General features: G+C 46.6%; 5 protein-coding genes across 5 annotated transcripts; 2 read left to right on the top strand and 3 right to left on the bottom strand.

The window, feature by feature from the left end:
• Positions 1 to 65: 65 nt before the first annotated feature.
• BDW43DRAFT_303622 (uncharacterized protein) lies at positions 66 to 1057 on the bottom strand (the record flags this gene model as incomplete). The annotated part of the gene is made up of 6 exons (XM_032045451.1): positions 66 to 236; positions 296 to 508; positions 575 to 644; positions 681 to 729; positions 760 to 898; positions 980 to 1057. The coding sequence occupies 6 exons, from the start codon at positions 1055 to 1057 to the stop codon at positions 66 to 68; spliced, it is 720 nt and encodes a 239-aa protein (XP_031895650.1).
• Positions 1058 to 1529: 472 nt separating this feature from the next.
• BDW43DRAFT_290059 (isopenicillin N synthase family dioxygenase) lies at positions 1530 to 3162 on the top strand. The gene is made up of 4 exons (XM_032043477.1): positions 1530 to 1628; positions 1680 to 1865; positions 1918 to 2292; positions 2351 to 3162. Exons 1-4 carry the CDS (start codon positions 1592 to 1594, stop codon positions 2761 to 2763), a joined length of 1011 nt encoding a protein of 336 aa, XP_031895651.1. The 5' UTR covers positions 1530 to 1591; the 3' UTR covers positions 2764 to 3162.
• Positions 3163 to 3820: 658 nt separating this feature from the next.
• BDW43DRAFT_303624 (Lactonase, 7-bladed beta-propeller-domain-containing protein) lies at positions 3821 to 5065 on the bottom strand (the record flags this gene model as incomplete). The annotated part of the gene is made up of 4 exons (XM_032045452.1): positions 3821 to 4222; positions 4260 to 4365; positions 4396 to 4581; positions 4695 to 5065. The coding sequence occupies 4 exons, from the start codon at positions 5063 to 5065 to the stop codon at positions 3821 to 3823; spliced, it is 1065 nt and encodes a 354-aa protein (XP_031895652.1).
• Positions 5066 to 9885: 4820 nt separating this feature from the next.
• Positions 9886 to 10644, bottom strand: BDW43DRAFT_315584 (bZIP transcription factor; the record flags this gene model as incomplete). The annotated part of the gene is made up of 1 exon (XM_032048106.1): positions 9886 to 10644. The coding sequence occupies one exon, from the start codon at positions 10642 to 10644 to the stop codon at positions 9886 to 9888; it is 759 nt and encodes a 252-aa protein (XP_031895653.1).
• A 3157-nt stretch (positions 10645 to 13801) lies between these two features.
• Positions 13802 to 14958, top strand: BDW43DRAFT_290066 (uncharacterized protein; the record flags this gene model as incomplete). Its single annotated transcript, XM_032043478.1, has 3 exons — positions 13802 to 14106; positions 14198 to 14517; positions 14576 to 14958. Coding segments are annotated over exons 1-3 (671 nt in total), but the record flags the coding sequence as incomplete, so codon positions are not given.
• Positions 14959 to 17939: the final 2981 nt, after the last annotated feature.

Consider the following 17939-nt stretch of genomic DNA (forward strand, 5'->3'; position numbering starts at 1 on the left):
TGGCTCTCTGCTTTTCTCTCTGCTAACTCATTTAGTATTAAATCAACTTAATCATCAAGTAATAACTAGCCTTCTCTAGAAACAGATCTCCAGGATTCTAAGAATGCCTTGGCAGCAGAAGCCCCGGCTGCGGCTGTGTATGCTTGCCATGACTCGTTTTTATGGTTGCCTGCATAGTCACAAACACCTTTAATAACAATACGTGAAGTATTATCCCATATTCCTGCTCCTTCCACCTCAAACCAATCACATTCTCTGTCTTTCCAAGGTCATCGCGATGCTGTCCTGATTTCACCACCGTATCCACGGATGCAATTCCCCCAATGTAAGTCGCAGGCCTGTCAATTTCTGTGCGGCATTGATGACGAATAATTGTACTCTCATTGCAGCCACGTTCGTTGCAAGCTTCCTCTGAGACTTCATGCAAACAAAGACATCTTGTAGACGACTTCTCATCGTGCTTGTGCTGGTAGGCAGCCTCAAAGGGAATATCCTCGGGTTTAGGTTGCTACCACCGGGTATCTGACTGAAGAATACTATGAAGATGCTCGGATATATTGTGCTGAAATTCGACAACACGCTTTGTGGCCCGAAGGGCTTTAAGAAGGGCTCGAATTTGTTGACTTGGTCGTCCGAGAACATCACTGACATCAGTCTTGCGCTAGAAGCTACCCAGGCACTATTGGCCAAAGTCATATTCAATAACTACTTCACTAAGAATCACATCACCTAGAAAGATTTCCTAGTTATCACAAGGACGAGGAGCCACTTCGCAGATACCTATAAGCAGTGCAAGCTGAATTCTAGGGTAGCTAAGTTGTAGTCTTGAAGACACACTTGCAGCGCTTCCTTTCCCCGTTCCTGGCATATAGAACAATAGGATATTACGCTTCCAATCCTTCCGTTTATATATGCATACGGATATCCAGGTTGTTTATCATAGATAGCGCTTAATGAGTCTTAGGATTCGTTGGAGAACTTCTTCAAAAGCGTCTGCCTCCAGAGCTAATGCGCAGAGGACTGAGATCGTGAAGTGATCCCTGCCAGTTGGGCGCATTTAAGTTGACGAAGTCAATTAAACGAGAGCAAACCTGATATCTCTAAGGGAATGAGGGTTGGTCCGGTGTGGTTCCAACATAAATAGCCAGAAGGCTGTTATAAGAAAGGTAGACAAGAGAAAGCATGTTTGAATAATCATGAGTTTGAATCGAGGAGTTCAGCCTTGTCTCTTGCTTTTCACCATCCCCGTTTGAGTAGATCTATTGCCGTGGAAAAGAGTAATTGGTATAACATGGGGATTTTAGAAATATGTGATACGGTGTGATATGGCTTGAAAAATCTAGTATTCTTGGAGCCTTATGTAGCAAGAAGTGAAATTCTCTGGTTCTATCAACAATTTGTGTATGTGGGAGGTTGTAGACACTGATAGCACGGATGCACATCCGATGTCATGTGCACTCAGTTTCGGCCGCGGGCGGCAGATGACCTCAATACAAAAATAACCTGCAGACCTCAAGTCTTTGAGGTCTATTACAACCACCTTTCACTTGCCAGGTAGCTCTAGGCTGTTAAGCAATACGCCCCTAAGAACATGGCCTCTCGTGAACCCCCGATCATCGATTTCTCCCGTGAGTATGCCCCTCTTCCGCAGGAGACACACACATTAATGCAACGGATAGCATTTTACGGCCAAGACGGCCCAGAAAAGCAACAGTTGATCAAGGAGTTACGTTGCGCCTGTGAGGAATATGGGTTCTTCCAGATAATCAACCATACCATTCCATCCAGTCTCCAGAACTCCATTCTTGAGCAGAGTAAAGAATTTTTCGATCTTCCAATGGAAGTCAAGGAAAGATACAGCAAGGGTATATCTTGTCCGTTGGAGCTACCGCTCGATACTAACAACGATCGACGCAGATATCGGCGGCTTCAACCGCGGATACGAGCATCTGCGCGCGCAGAATTTCGAGAAGCGAACCAAAGGCGATTTAAAGGAGGGGTTCTACCTTGGCAAGAATCTTCCACTAGATGATCCCTACGTCGTGGAACGGAAGTTCGGACAAGGTCCTAATAAATATCCGGCCGAGGTGAGCAATCCGGACAGATTTCGGACCATCATGGATGAGTACCATTCCGCTCTTACCTCGCTAGCGGAGGGAATCCTTCGGATGCTAGCCCGTACACTAGGCCTTGAAGAATCGGCTTTCGAGGCATTTGGTGAGCATCCTGTGGCTGCACTACGGCTTCTGCACTATCCACCCCAGGATTCCGATGCATCTGACCTGGAGCGAGGTATGAGTATCCGAATTCCTGGTGGTATGACAAGATGTTGGGTCTAATTTGTAAACAGGAATCGGTGCACATACAGACTTTGGCGCCATCACTATTCTCCTGCAGGATACCACGGGTGGTCTACAGGTCTGGAATAATATCTCTTCAGAATGGGTAGATGTGACGCCTATCCCCGGTGCTTATGTGGTTAATCTGGGAAATATGATGATGCGATGGACAAACGATCGCTACCTATCCAACTTTCACCGCGTTATTAATAGAAGTGGTAAGGAGCGCTTCAGTGTTCCGTTCTTCTTCTCAGGTAATCCGGACTATACAATCGAGTGTCTGGAGAGCTGTGTCACTGAAGATCAGCCGGCAAAGTACCCACCCATTACTGTCGGTGAGTGGATGGTCGGTCGTTATGCGGATACCTATGGGTCGGGGAAGGATAAGGCCCTTGGGGAGTTGCGAAAGGATCCATCGGCCTAGGAAACGGTCAGTCAGGCGCTAGAAGCGTTACTGAAAAGCAGCGTTACGTACCCGAAACATGGATTCTCCTCCCTTCTGCTTGATGCTAGCGTTGTTATTCACTATGATCTATTAAGCACGTATATTTAAGCAGAGTATAAACAACTGAATCAAGCTTTGGCAGCAAAGACCAAAGGATTAGCCGGACGCAATCCAAGTAATATCGGCTAGTGATATGGAAAAGGGAAAAGGCAGTTTACCTACTGCCCATCACACCTATCACATTAGCTTTGAGGAAGTACATCAATATAACACCCCTTTATCCGCTTCTGTTCTATGCTAAATACCCTTCATCATATCAATAATAGACTCCCAAGTAGCAGTATCCCGAGCCAGCCAATCCAACACAGAGGTGTTCGCGAGTCCCACGCTGAAGGGTCCGCCCCCAGTTGTTGATCCGACGGACCATGATCCCGGACCTGAGCTATGAGATCTTTTACGCAAAACTGCGGTTGTTCGCCGCTCACTATGGCGTGATGGATTCTCAATAGACTCTGGATGGGTGCATATCCTGTCTTAGCAATTCGGCTCTTGATTAGATTGCAGAAATTGCAAACTCTCGGAAGCCAGATCTACAACACAACCTCTCCGGACTCGAAGAACTGCTACCTATCGTCTCGGGAGAAGATTAGTTCAAAGAGGAGCCAGACCGCTGTTGTGAAGACTTGGGTGTTGACCGTCCAGAGATTGCGGATGAATGACGTGTATGGGTCATCGGAAGTAAGACAATAGCGGATGGGCTGCGGCGCATGATTGTGAAGCTGGAGAAATTGAGGAAAGATTTCAGGTTAGCCCAAGGGGGGTGAGGACCAGATGTCGACGCTCGAACTCTTGTCCATCCTCTCTGGCATCTGCCTTATCCGAGCATTCTCATAAGCTTTGTGGTGTTTGACATGTGCACCGATATTGCAATTAGCTGTATCAAGTAGCGGAGCTCGAATGGCTCATTTTCTTTATAAAGTACGTACTGCAAAAGACATACGAGTGGAAAATCATAGGTAGTCTGCCCATGAGTGACTTATTCATACCACAGGATACTGCTCAAGCCCATCCATTGTCCGGGTTGTGGCACCAGCCCAACCTGCAGAGAAGCCACTTCTTTCAGCAATTCCCTAGCCCTAAAGTCTCTCTTCGCAATTACAACATTCGACGTCTCCTGGTTGGCTACAGCAACATAATCCCCTTTCTTATTGATCGCGAGCGTTCGAGGCATAATCCCACCCGAGGGAAAGAGTGACTGCTCTTGGATAACCGTTCCATCCGAGGCAAGTTTCAGCGTCACTAGAGAATCCTTTCCGTCAAGTTCGCCATCTTTCCTTACGGAAATATGTAGGCTGTGGTTATTTACCTGAATGCTAGATAGTGTAGCCGTATTCGTGGGGAGTTTATAGCCGGGATAAGGGACGAAACAGCTCAACTCCTTTGAACTTCGGGCAACTTCCTTCTACATACGACACTTCAAATGAACACAAACGGTCGCCCAACTCTTCTACCATGTACAACGTGGTATTTCCTTCTCGGGTATCCTTCGCGGAGTCCATGAACTCTCCAAATCGCGGCCCGCTTCCTTCCTTATAAGCGATCGAGTCTCACGCATGCAGTTTACCTGACTCCTTGTCTATCAAAAACACACGAACCAAGTCCGCTCCCAAGTCAGGTGAAATGAGGAACGAACCCGTCGGGTCGAGAAGGGCTTGATGCGGACGCGACTGATCCTGCGGGGCCTTGCCAGGATTGTCGAGGGTGAAGTTCAACACCTCGTAGGGCCACACTATCTTGCTTATCCCCGAATGGGATTTCCCATGTGGAAATTGAGGTGTCACCACTATATACCTAGTCAGTATTACACTAAACGTCACCAGCACGGTGCGAACGAAAGGAAAGCAACGTACTAATGCGCAATAGATAAGTAATTCTTACCGTTCTCCCCAGGATAGATGATGCTATTGACACCACCATTGGGAGCGGCAACTTTCACCATCTCTTTCAAGGCCCCGTCATTTCCAATCTCTAACGACGTCAAAGACCCCGACGATGGCTCGTCAGAACACCATAGGAGTCCATGCTCAAGGTCAACCGTGAGCCAGCTCAGGGCTTTACCGCATGTCTGCAGTGCTTGAGTTTGCTTGAGAGAAACTTCATCACCTTCGCCCTCAAGCGAGAGTTTGTAGACATTGCCGTCATAATGAGTTGCGTAGAGTGTCGCAGCGATTGAGAAAGTGGGTAGTGCCAGGGAGAACGTCAACAAGTTACGCAGAGCCATTCCAGATTGTGTGGTTCAGATCAAGAGTTTTAACTAATTTAAGCAAAATAGTTTTTTAGTATACTATACTAAAGAAGATAGATTGTATTTGTCGCACGCGAGGCAATTTATAGGGCGAGTAGAGGAAGGACAGCTTTGTTGATGACCAGGTATTGTGAATAGGACGGGATAGAAAGGGAGATAAATACTCCTCTACTTAGCTTACAGAATCGCGGCGACAGGTGTCCGACACCACACATCACTTTTCTCGGTATTTACATTTTGACATTTGTTCCTGGCTACACTTTTGGGCGATGATGTATCTGCCCTGCCGACGGGACAATCAGAAGAGATTACAGCTCCTCATGTTGCTATAGAAAAGACAGGCCCCGTGTTATCAATTGTCACCGATTTCTTCTCTGCTGCCTTGTGGTTTTAATCCTCCCACTAACTTCTATCCGGCTACTCACCGTGGCCAGTGAGTATATTTAATGTCCTCCAGCTACATATTTTATCTGTTCCATTTGCAGGCTGACATGCCACACTTATAAAAGATATATAAAATGTATCAAGGGTTCTTGAGTTCATGAGAACTATGTTACTTCAGCCCGATTTCAATAAAGTTCGTGTACAGGTATGTGTATACCTCTATCATGGTTAGTATTTCAGCTGGTACTGAGTTCTTTTCAGTCTGTTGTAATCAAAAAGAAAGGCGGTTATGTTTTCGATGTGACCTCTAGGCTTGGTTTCACACACCAGGTAGGCACGAAACTGATTAGAATTCGATTTCACATTGTGCGGATTGATTTTTGCATACAGTACTGTATGTACTGTATGAAGTTCTATCGTTTACTTGATGGAGTCTCGAATCACAACACCGTCGAATCTCTGGCACTGATCCAGTTTCCAATAGGGCAGTTCAACCTTCTAAGTCATACTTCGACTGTTCTGAAAAGCACATATCTTACAGTACTACCGAACTAGCTGTTTCAGCTTTTGCTTTCGTCATGTTTATAATAGAATGTTCCTAGATACAGCTGGCTGCATAAACGACGCAAATGTATATACTCTTTGCCAATATATGGGTTATTTAGAATATACTACTAATCCTATGGCCAAGGAGATCAACCCATGAGCATCTGAAGACCTGAATACCTGAGTCAATTTAGCAACTAATTACTGATCGTTGTAGTCACGTAAATCAGTAGTCAAAATAGGAAGTTGCAATATAGGTATAAAGCCATGGAAATTATTTTAATAGTTAATCGTCATGTTATGACTGACTAACCCGATATCTCCTAATTCCGAAATAGTGGTTGTTTAGGTAGACACTCTTTATATCTTCCTGAGCCCAGAAGCTAAACTATATTTAGTGGCAAAGCGGAATAGGTATAGGACAGATATGCGGCAGACGTGGCACTAATCATCGCCCGCACAGTAGAGTAGGGATGTACCAGGGACGGGACGGGGCGAACCGCCCGATGCAGCAAAGGAATTGGCCTGGTGGTACTTCCCGTTATAATATGACTATTCTCTTCGGATAGCCTGTTTCCCTTAACTCTCCAGGGTTCTGATTCCAATCCTGCCGGCTTGGTTCTTTCCAATTTCCTCCTTCATCTCCCGGGCAGAATCAACATCGTCGACCTCCAACATACCCTGAATGCACCATACCATCTAAGCTTCTCCATCATCCACCGGCCTTCAAAGGTGGGCTTAAATTAGTCTCATTTTTTAGTGTATAATCTGCTGTACTGTGGAAACAAAATTCAGAACTGAATAAGTGATCGTGATGGTGAATATGATTCAGCAGGAAACATGGTTTCAAACGATGATCAAGGTGTATCATGCGGAACATCCTGCCTGGGACAGAGGTGGATTCTCGTCACGACTAGAGGGGTTGTTCAAGACAAGGACGCGCTTTGCGGGGTTCTACGGAAGACAGTGGTTGTGTGAGCGACACGGGCGGGCAATTGTTATATATGAAGTCATGATCAGGGTGGTTGGGACCGAGAAGATCCGCAAAGCAAAATCTGAAGCCAGAGGGCGGTTACAAAACACTGGGGACGAACTTGTTGGGTTGCGCCAACGCATACAAAGTTGATTAGAGACGTGGAAGCCGAATGGACGCTGGAGGTGGATGGGAATGATGATCTATCAAAGGAGATGGTAGGGTCGAAGCCACCGCAATGGATGATCGCGGAAAATAAGGAACCAGGCCGGCCCAACTTTGAGTCAATTTGTTCGGATGAGTAAGAGGGAGTATTCTATAAAGGTCCGAGTGTATGAGATTCTATAGTTGGAGTTGAGAATCGAATAACCCCTCCTAACGCTCATGACAAGTTTCATAGTCCCCATCTTGAAACGGCACAGTCCCATTTTGTTACGCTTACGAGCATCCTGCTATGCAAGTCGATACTATAGCGCTATAGCGATATTATAGGACTCTTATGGCATTCTAAGCTAATAGTTCAAGCATAGAGATGAAGATTCGGCAATCTGGTAAAGAAAAGCTATCTTGACAGAAGTAGCTCTGAATAGAACGCTCTAATAGTAGCATTTCATGAGGGTAAAGCCCCTCGCTGCTGGTTGCGGGGTGTCAAGAGGATATTGTTTTTCTACTTGATCGATAGGAGCAATCTCCGATGATATTTCTCAAAGCATCATAAAGCTCGGTTTCACTGTTTCAAGTGCTGTAAGAGAAGGCGATTTGGCTATTAAACTTCCATGTTTGGCGGGGCAACGAGGTAGCGACTGATAGAGGTAATAAAATATACTTCGTTATGAGCAAGTTGTATACCATACCGTACAGTACTACCCTAAAACGAACGTAGTGGGAGGGAGGGAAAAGTAAACGAGCCTGCGAGAGTGACCTTCGCCTGTGAGGCTTGCCAAGAAATCTTATGCCCTGAAATGAAGAAACGAGGAACGAGTGAAAGGGAGTCACTCATGGCCACGCCCCTCTGATTGCCGCTTATAATATTGCCTTCTTGGGCTTAGTGTTTATCGTAGTCGGCCTACGTATGCGAAATACTACTATCCAGCTTGCACATTTCAAATCCCTCCCTTTTCTCCTATTCGCTTTACTTTGCATCGCTAGTCTACATGCTTTTGCTACGCACTTCCTTCAACCCTTCTTTCCATTGGTAGGTCTGGGTATCCCACCACAGCGCTACTCTTTTTGTCACGATATGATGTATTTGCAATCAAACTATCACGTCGCACCCTGCAAATTATTCAGCATAATATATTAGTGGCTGGCCGCTACCAGCTGGAGGTACTTACTTGTACGCTTCCAAGGTGTTGTAAGCTAGAGCGAGCGAGTGCTGATTCTAGCGCTTTTAGTGTAAGCTCAGAATATCATGTCCCATCACTGTCAACGGTGGAAGATCCAGACCAGGATAAAAGAACACTTAATACATTCTTGAGTATTGTTCAACTGTATGAGGACGGTGTTGATCCTTGTTAGACGCAGAAGACAAACCAAGAGTAATAGACAATATTTGAGAAGGTAGTCGATGCCTGATATCTATCCATAGTCTTCAGCTACCTTGTTGATATTTGACGTGTCATAGCTGTTGACCCGCACTGATCAGGTGAGCGCAGCCAGCCTTGCAAGGATGGCCCTAAACGATAAGGATCAAAGATTGAGAACCTTTGGGGTAGCCGACATTCTTTTTTAAATAACTGACAGCTTTAGATATAGGTTTTCTTTTGCCTTAGGCACACTAGGAGTAATAGTTAATTTTTACAATTTGTTGTGAATTCAGGGAAAGGTAGCATCTGAAAGGAGACTAGACGTAGATTGAGCAGTATCTTGTCTGAATAGCACAGGAAAGAGGGAAGGTCTTCAGGGGTTAAAAGCCCTGCACGCTTGCCAATGCGCTAGCTATACACCATATCTTCAACACAATTCGAATAATGTCAGAGGAAACTGAGGGCACTGCTGCCATACAGGAGAAGTTTAGAGTGAGTGCTAATTTGGGTTAATAAGGCGTTTTTGAATGCTAATAAGGGTCGAGAATGTGGGTTCTGCTTGGAAAATTCCAGATAAGGCCATGAATGACAAGAGCATGCGATAGGAGATGAAGTGGATCTCTGTTGGAATCATACAAGGGATGACAGCAGCTGATCGTAATGTGATGTTTGTATAGTTTGTAAGTTAATCTCTGTTGGAATTATATGATAGATGGCTACAGCTGACCATGATACGGTGTTGGTATAGCATGTAAGTCAATCTCTGTTAGAATCATACGAGAGATTATAGCATCTGATCGCAATATGATGTTGGTATAGCTGGTAGATTAATCTTTGTTGGAATTATATCAGGGATGACAGCAGCTGATCATGATGTGTTGTTGGCATAGAGAGTAAGATATCAGGTATGCTGGGAGGATGATCTTAAGGTAAGAAAGGTCAGTAGGATGGATGATATGCAAGACAGCAGCATTTTAGGTGCAATGCTAGACTTCGCAGAGGCATCACAGAGGGTTCAAAGCTGGGCGCCACAGGGCCGCTGAACAGAAAACCAGGCATTTAGGCCTCCACCGGCCGTGACGAGGCTCAATGGTCGTCAGGAAGTAAATGGTTTCTGTACATAGACATAGATAAGGATTAGATAGTGGTATCCTGCATATGTCTTAGGCGAGGGGTCAGGGTATGAATTCACCACCACCTGTGCTGTGAAATATATGGTTCCTGAAACTCAATGGAAGGTTCCGTCCCAACCGGGCGGTCGACCTCTCAGTCCGATCTGGCAAGCTGGGTCAACGTCAACTGTTTGCTCTCCACTGTGCTCCACTATCACATAATAGCATACTTGACTCAAAAGGAACCAATAGAGATTAGGAAAGATTAACCAAGTCCCAAAAGCTATCCTCGTCCAACTCAGTCGGGTTATCATTGACCGTGCTGAGCGCCGACTGCCAATGTGCCTGCTCGACCGCATTCAACATGGAGGCCGAAAGCTCCGACGAAGTGCTACTATCTACCGACAATCTTCCCTGCGGGTCATGGATCTGAGAACCGAATAGTACAGGGCTCTCTTCCTTATTAAAAGGGAGCTCTCCTTGTAGTGTGGGTGCTATCTTCCCAGTGAGCAGCGTCAACATACGCGACAAATAAAATTTTATACTGTCATCGTCACACTGCGAGTGTCTCAATATCTGGTTTTTCAGGGATAAGATCTCGCTTTGCAGCTGGCTGATCTCGGCCTCGAGAATCTCTCTCCGTGACTTGGCTGTCTGAAAACATTCCTCTAGTTCTTTTGTGTACGCCCTTTTCTTCTTGTGGCACCTGTTAGCTGCTTGTCGGTTACGCTCCAACGAGCTTTCACTTTTGCGTTTCTCGCCCCGCGGATGATCGCGCTCGGAAATTGTGAGTGTTTTGCGCCCATTGAATGCGTTATAACTGTTCTCTGGCGGGTGAGGCTTGGTGGTCGCCGTAGGGGAGAGAGGCGGATCGAACCCGAAAAGGTCGTCGTCCGCTACGTAGGGCAGAGTGAAAGGGAAGGCGTTGCCGGGCGGGAATGAGTAATTATAGAAGGGGTTTACTGAGGAGAAGGTATTGAAGCCGGGCGTAGAGAAGCTGATTTCGGTAGACATTGGTATTCGGGATCCGGTAGAATACGGCCGGGGTTTGGCGGACGTGCGTTTGCTAATGTAAAGAAAATCAATTTGAAGGTTGCGACCGACGGGAGATGTGTAGAAGACATGCAATAGCTCGTGGTTTGTTCGACGACGCTAAATCATGGCGGAGAATTCTTTGAGGTCGATATATATCAGACGAGAGAGGCAAAACTACCCTTCGGAATTAAGTGATATCATCACGGAGAGGGATGGGGGTTGAAGGTATGCGATCGGCGACGGTGTCTTATCTATTTTCCTTGTTCGTAGGTTGACTGGCCAGCTGCCGCCGGAAGTATTTTCAGGCAAGATCGATTGGCTCTCGTGTCCTCTAAGGCTGACCCCGTTTAGATTGATCCGCGGGACAAACAGCAGCTCTTGACACCGTCCTGGCAGGGCTTTGCTTCGGAGTATTACGCAATAGCTTATAGATATCTAAAGCCAACTAACCATGTTCCAGCGAGCTAGTATAGGGGGTGAATGAGGTTTTGACCCTCACTGTAACAAATGAATCTATGTTCGAAGCTATCTAAGCAATTAGATGACCACTCCCTAAGGACAGGGCGTGACTGTCATTTAATACTGGAAACTACCACATGGAGCACCCTACAACCACAGGTGGAGCGGCAAGCACTTGACGGAAACGAAGACTCAGAGTGGGCACAGTCGCTGCTCGAAACATCCCAGTGCTAGACCATACCCGATCTATGTTCACTAAGCAGTTTTCACTTATTGTGGACACCCAAACCCCTATCCGCCAATTGCTGGAGGATATTTTTGAGATGGAGGCTTTGGAATGTTAATATCTTAATTACATTAGAGCGAAGTCAATAAAGGGCTCGTTATATGATTTAGTATTCTGTTTAACGGGTATGGATAACGGATGGGCTACAAGACGAGTGGTTATGGCATTTGCTGTTATTCTACTCATCTTTTCTCTGTAATCCAATGATAAGACGGTAGGATCGGGAAGGCTATCATTCAAATGTAAATTAGCCCGGAGTAAGCATCATAAGAGAGGTTTAGGTCCCTAGAGGAGAAAGGCTACACAATTACCTGCCTCCTGGACATTTTAAGATTCTTTCCCAAGCCCTAAGCTAATAACGCTAGTTCATATCCGGTTAGTGTGTAAATAACGCGCTTTGGAAGAAATATGTCATGTTTTGTATTTACCTTCAATATTACGCGTCAATTTACAGTACCTATAAAACTAATACAGGATCCTAGAACTTGGGTAAAGGTGGGGATGGCGGGGTGACCCTCTCGAAATGAAATATGATTCTGTGGAAACACGACCCAGAACGGTCATTTGTTTATGCGTGTCTGAACCTGGACCCTCCAGTCATTATTGTTCCTGGTATAAGTATTGATGCTGTATACCGGGCATGGTACATAGATGGCCTCCCTTGGGTGATGCTGTTGTCGGCCACAAATTACAACTATGACGGCCAAGTAATATGATGATATTGGTGCTATTTCAAGCGTGAGGGGAAAGAGAAGGAAGTTGCGCGGGAAATAGGCAAGCTATGTACAAACAGTGCAAACGCCAACAATGCGCCCAATTCTTCACAACAACTATAGATCAACACAAACCAAAGTCATTATTTCTCTTTCTTAGACCTACAGGGAAGCGCCTCACTGAGTGTCTCACTTTGTTTGCTGATACCAACATACCATAGGCACGTCAGTTGAACAGGTTGAGGAACACGTGGGTAGAAAACGAATAATATGTACATACATTTGGTTTGGTTGCAATTGCATGGGGCAATCCCATCATTTGATTTGACGTAAATCCTGGACTAGTTGAGACAGGGCTGTAGCTGACGGGCTTACTGAAAACACACAGCATATGTAACAAGCAACCTATATCAAGTATGAGCTAGTAACAACTGGGAATAACTAGAAAAATCTACAGTAAACTGCTGTTGTACAGGCAGGGCACCTTACTAATTTTAGTGGCTCATAGTACAGGTGAACAGCCTTGAGGAATCAGGCGAGATTCCGTTATACACAAATATATCTACCCTGTCTAGCCTGTATAATACATTCCCTACTACAACTAGAAAAATTGAATGGCTATACTAGGTTACATTGCATGCCAGTTCGTATATGCAAGGTTAAAGTAGTAGGGATGCCACAGTGTTTCCCCTATCAGGGAAAGGCTGCGCATCCGTGATTAATAGAGTCTAATCAATGTGCTCCATACCTATAGTCTTATCTAGCGACATAGCTTGCTACAGTCCATTTCTTGTTGACAGAGATCTATATATAGACTGCCATGGAGAAATTGTAGGATATTCATATGGATGTTCATGCAAAGTATCTAATTCTAAAACTCCTTATTATTTGGTATTACTCTATATACACCAACTAATAATATCCATCCAGAAGCCTTGAGCACTTTCGGACTCTCCATGAATACCGATTTTGTGTGCTAGGCAGGGGGTTTTTACCCTTCTGAATTTTCGAGTGAAGGAGCCGCCGATTGCAAGCTGAGGCCATAAAGAAATGAATACCCCGCTTCCCCAACACTCGTCCGTGTGTAGGTAGTTCGTGAGGCCACAGACCCCCGACAGAATGCCGTGCCTTCTAATTGGTTCCAGGCTGACTCTGATGGTGTGCGCTGGCTTCTTATGATATCCAACAGCCAAAGGCTGCGCACAGCCTGAGGATTAATAAATAAATAAATGTACTCAATTGCGGGAGAGGTGGGGCGCTGGCGGCCTGTATCCCTGCAACGAATATGATAGGGAGTTTTGCAACAATGCCTCCTATCGGCCTCCGCACCCATATCAATTGCCGTAAGAAAATCTATTGAGATCGCTCCTTTCCTTTAAAAATTACCTGATATTCTAGCAAAACGCTTGCAACACCCTGTATGGCCTAATTCACATCAACCCACTGGAGCATCGACTGGAGACCTACTGCTGAGCCCTGGCTTAGCCTTACATGCCGATATGTTACATGCTCTATTCGCTTATCATTGGTGCTCGGGCGTATATTGCGGCACAGAGCCATCACCAATCGACTTGCAGTTATAACCCATTAGCGTAAGCATACGCTGGGGCTTTCTACGTATCCAGTTACCTCAGCAATACACTCTTTAGTGGCCACGTCTGTCGCTGGCGCCGCCTCGCGAACACATACACTTTGGTCGGTAGCCTGATTTGAAAAGATAGAGAGCCTTCTATGGCACGGAACTAAGATAAGGGACTCCGCGGAACTTGACCGCATTTCTGGCTGCCTTCCATCTTGCCTGATTACTCTAGTATCTGAGGCCTTGGACCCACCCCTGTTCAAAGATTGCACGTCATGGAGCCTCTGAGCATAGCTGCAAGCTTCATCGCGATGGGCCAGGCCATTGCAGCAATCCCCAAAATCATCGCTATTTTGAGATCCGCTACAGAACTGGGGTATGAACTAGCTGGGCTTCTCAACGAAGTAGGCGAACATCCTTTCCCTGGTTCATAGACCCGTGTCATGGCCCCACGAACCATGACACGATGTACTGACTGCGCTCTCATCTGCCTAGCTAGCGACACTACAGGCGATTCAGCTGTCCGTTGAAGACAGCATTACTGCTTTATCAGGCGCGGATCACCTGTACCAAATTGGGCGACCTGAGACCCAGCTCCTTCTGAGGACGAGGAATGATTTGACTGACCTGGTCGATGGGCTCCAAACTCTAGCCGAAAGATGTTCCAGGAAGTTGGGCGAACACGGCTTGCCTCGACCCAACCACTTGAAGCTGCTATGGAAATCCAAGGATATCAACCGGTTAAGAGAACGCGCCCGGACTATTTGCATACACATAAATCTGGCACTGAGTCAGATATCCCTTGTATCCCAAGTGTAAGTTCTTGATCTAGCACCTATATTTCTTCCCGGGGGGTTTCTGATGCGTGAATAGCACACAAACGAAACTCCTGTTAGAGATCCATTCAGTGACAGTCCCCTCCACGTTGCCTTTGCGAGAAGTCCAACAAGCCATTCAGACCCTGTCTTCCATTCAATCATTACCCGATAGCACCTCTTCCTCCGCTGTGCTTGACTGCGATGTACCCTCGAGCATGGTGACGGACAAAAAAGCAGAACGAATACCATTGCCCGCAGGTGCTCCTCGGGGGTTTGACTCTATGCTTCCAAGCACGGCCCTAGGTATTGCACCATCCAAGGAACATTTTATTCATGTGGAGACATCCCTGAAGCACCGAAAGCGATGTTCTCCCTCATGCCAGTGCCAATGTCACAGCAGAAGGGCCAACTACCAAAACCAACGATGGTGCTGGCCTGTTCTGGGGAGGCTCTTTCTAAATTATGATTCTCTCCCGCTACCTCGAAAGAGGAAGTGCGATCAAAAGGGATGCCGAAGTTATACATCCAGGGTACATATGGTCTACCATTTCCCTTCCTGGGCTTGGAACCGAGCTATTGGGGTTTCGTTTTATGGTAGCACCATCTTAGGAGTAGGCGCCTCACTCCACATTAAGGTTCCTCGTGTGATCCCCTTAGAGAACTCTGAGGCTTGGTCCGCGGCTTATGGGGGGAACTCAACTGCGCTGAAGCATTGGCTCTCGACGCTTCGATACTCGCCTTTCGACGTCCAGAGTGACGGGGCGTCACTCGTTCTCGTAAGTCAGGCCCATTGGAAACTCATTGGTTTATAGTAGGAATGACCAGATTTGTAATAGCACGCGATCCGTGGTGGGCGGGGTTCTACCGTTGAGTTCCTCGTCGATTTCTGGGACATCGGCAAAGGTACCAAGTGTGACGAGTAAGTTGACCGGACGTGTCCAGGCGTTGTAATCTTATACTGACCCGCCACAAGCCTGACTGTCTACTATGCCACCCTGGCGTTAGAAGCTGCCGGAACCGATCAAGCTCACAGAAAGGACCAATATACGCGGTCTCTATGTCTCATCGCAGCCTCCCGGGAGGGCTATAACGAAAACATCACTGAGCCGACGCTACATCAACTGGTACGAGATGGGCTCGACATTTCACACCATGCCATGCCGTGGGCTATAAACAGCTATGACACGTGGCAGAGAACTCCACTAGTTATCGCGTGTCAGGTTGGCAATTTGGAAGCGGCTAGAATGCTCATCATGCGAGGCGCCTCGGTAGACTTGCCCGATCTCCTCGGACGAACGCCGTTGATGTGGGCTGTCAAACATCGTGAACATCACACCTCCTCTGCCCTTGCCGAGCTGCTTCTCGACGCTGGCTGCAACGCCGACGTCAAAGACAGATTTGGCCATCCCGCCATTGGTATTGCCATGCAAGGCAGCTTTCCCAATGGATACTCGCCTTGTTTGAGACGCCTTGTCAAGCAGACGGATGTACGCGCACTGAACAAGCCTCCCGATGACCCGTTCCGCCAGAACCCCCTCCACTGGTTCGCTTGCACAGCCAGCCGGTCGGATCCAGGAACCCGGGAGATATTGGGCCTTCTTCTCAGCGCAGGAGCCCGACTCGACATGCCCGATGTCCGGGGCCATATACCTCTGCAGAGGGCCATCATGAGGAATAACACGGTTGGTTTCGACCTGCTAAGGTCTGCCTATGAACAAACCAACGCGGAGTTGTACGACGGCCACGCTATACTGTGCACGGCAGCAACCAATGCAGGGGCCGAGATTCTCAGAGGGCTTATGGACTCGTGCCTCATGGACACGGTCGACATCGACTCGCTAGACGAAAGGGGGGAGGACCCCGTAAGCATATTTCGCCGACGCGCCACCGTGCCCGAGGACATGATGGCCGGACTGTCTCGCCCGACAGCCAAAGAAACCATGGCGTTTGAGTCGCTGGTGCAGAACATACGCTGTCGCATTTTGAAGGAGAGAATTGGTCCATGTTCTAGTTAGCTTTTTACGCTCCTCTCTCTCTACAGGTGGATGAGCTGAGGCACAGCGGGGGAGTCCGCTGGCCTGGTCTACCCTTCAATCGGCCACACCGCCTGTAGCCTCTTTGTCACAGCCCATTTCGTATTAAGCAACAAGTCGAACTGGAGAGTACATATCCGTCGAATATAGACAACAAGGTTTGCTACTAATTGATAAATAGATACTTATAACCAAAAGAGCGGGAGAATATGGCTCAGATAATCAGCGTTATACCGTATATCACTTGTCATATCTTTGCGAAAATTCTCAGAAGTAATGAACATATCGCAATTGTGTACGTTCTTCGAAGGTATCAACCTCGAAAAGTTAAAAGGATACGGCGGCTATACACACCAACCTACTTGCGGCGCGTCGCCAACCAGTCTAAAACATGCGAACTTGGTCATTTAATGGTTTGGATTTTCGAAAGATGCATCTACGAGCAGCGTTTTGCCTTCAGTCCGGTCAGACACATATCAGATGGGGAAGAGTATGGTCCTGTGGCTCTATTTGCGGCTGATCGTAAACTGGACCTGGAATATAGAACTTTTCGGAAGCTTAGCTCAGTTGAAGATAAGATGATATCGTACCGTGTGGCAGAGACGACGGGCTACGTTGTTGGTCCCCTTCGTTATTGGCAGGACTCTCCGACTTTAGAGGCGGTTACTATTACAGATATTACCGCTAGCCTGTGTTGTATTCGTGATATAAACATTTCCTAACTTATCATAGCACCCTTTGTAGTTGCAAAAGCGATTTTCTATTACTGCCGGAGAAGCTAACAATAAAAGTACGCGGTCACGTGGCATTTACATTATGTCGGGATTCCCGACTCGGGAGGTGGTTGTAGATGACGAGGCCTCGACTGTAAGAGAAAGAAGACAGATGTTTGGCAGATTGCCAAAACTGCTGGTCACGTGCCTAAGTTCTTTTGTCGGTTTTCACCGAAGCTTCTACAAGTTCTAGTTTCGACATCAAGTTCTAGAATCCTGTGTTCTCTTTACGCGTACTGTAAGTTGAAGCGTAACATTGATGGAAAATACGAAACATGTCTAGATTCTGCCAAGGGGTGTTATTTACACACTAACTGTATATGTAATAGTGTTCTTGGCTTAGGGCTAGGGAAAGTATTCTGATCCAGGGTAGGCAGGGTAATTGTGCAAGCCACTGTACTTCTTATATTCTCTTTCAGATAGTTCGCGTTCTGTACCATGGAACTGATGAAGATGTCAAGGACCTGAGAGGCAATATACGATATGCCTCCACACTTCAAGCGGCCATGATAAAGTTGCAATCATTGTTTTCTAGGTAAACTTTATTCTCCTCTTTAAAAGCTTTATTGAATTCATTGGCGTGCCAGCAGTCTGCTAAATTGATCCCAAGAGT

This window comes from Aspergillus alliaceus, assembly GCF_009176365.1.
Source record: "Aspergillus alliaceus strain CBS 536.65 unplaced genomic scaffold BDW43scaffold_60, whole genome shotgun sequence".
NCBI classification, from domain to species: domain Eukaryota; kingdom Fungi; phylum Ascomycota; class Eurotiomycetes; order Eurotiales; family Aspergillaceae; genus Aspergillus; species Aspergillus alliaceus.

Excerpts from the sequence above, each read along its gene's own strand:
- BDW43DRAFT_290059 (XM_032043477.1), top strand. The coding sequence starts at position 1,592 with ATGGCCTCTCGTGAACCCCCGATCATCGATTTCTCCC. Across the intron at positions 1,629-1,679 it reads CCCGATCATCGATTTCTCCC|CATTTTACGGCCAAGACGGC; the intron begins GTGAGTATGCCC and ends TGCAACGGATAG. Across the intron at positions 1,866-1,917 it reads CAAGGAAAGATACAGCAAGG|ATATCGGCGGCTTCAACCGC; the intron begins GTATATCTTGTC and ends CGATCGACGCAG.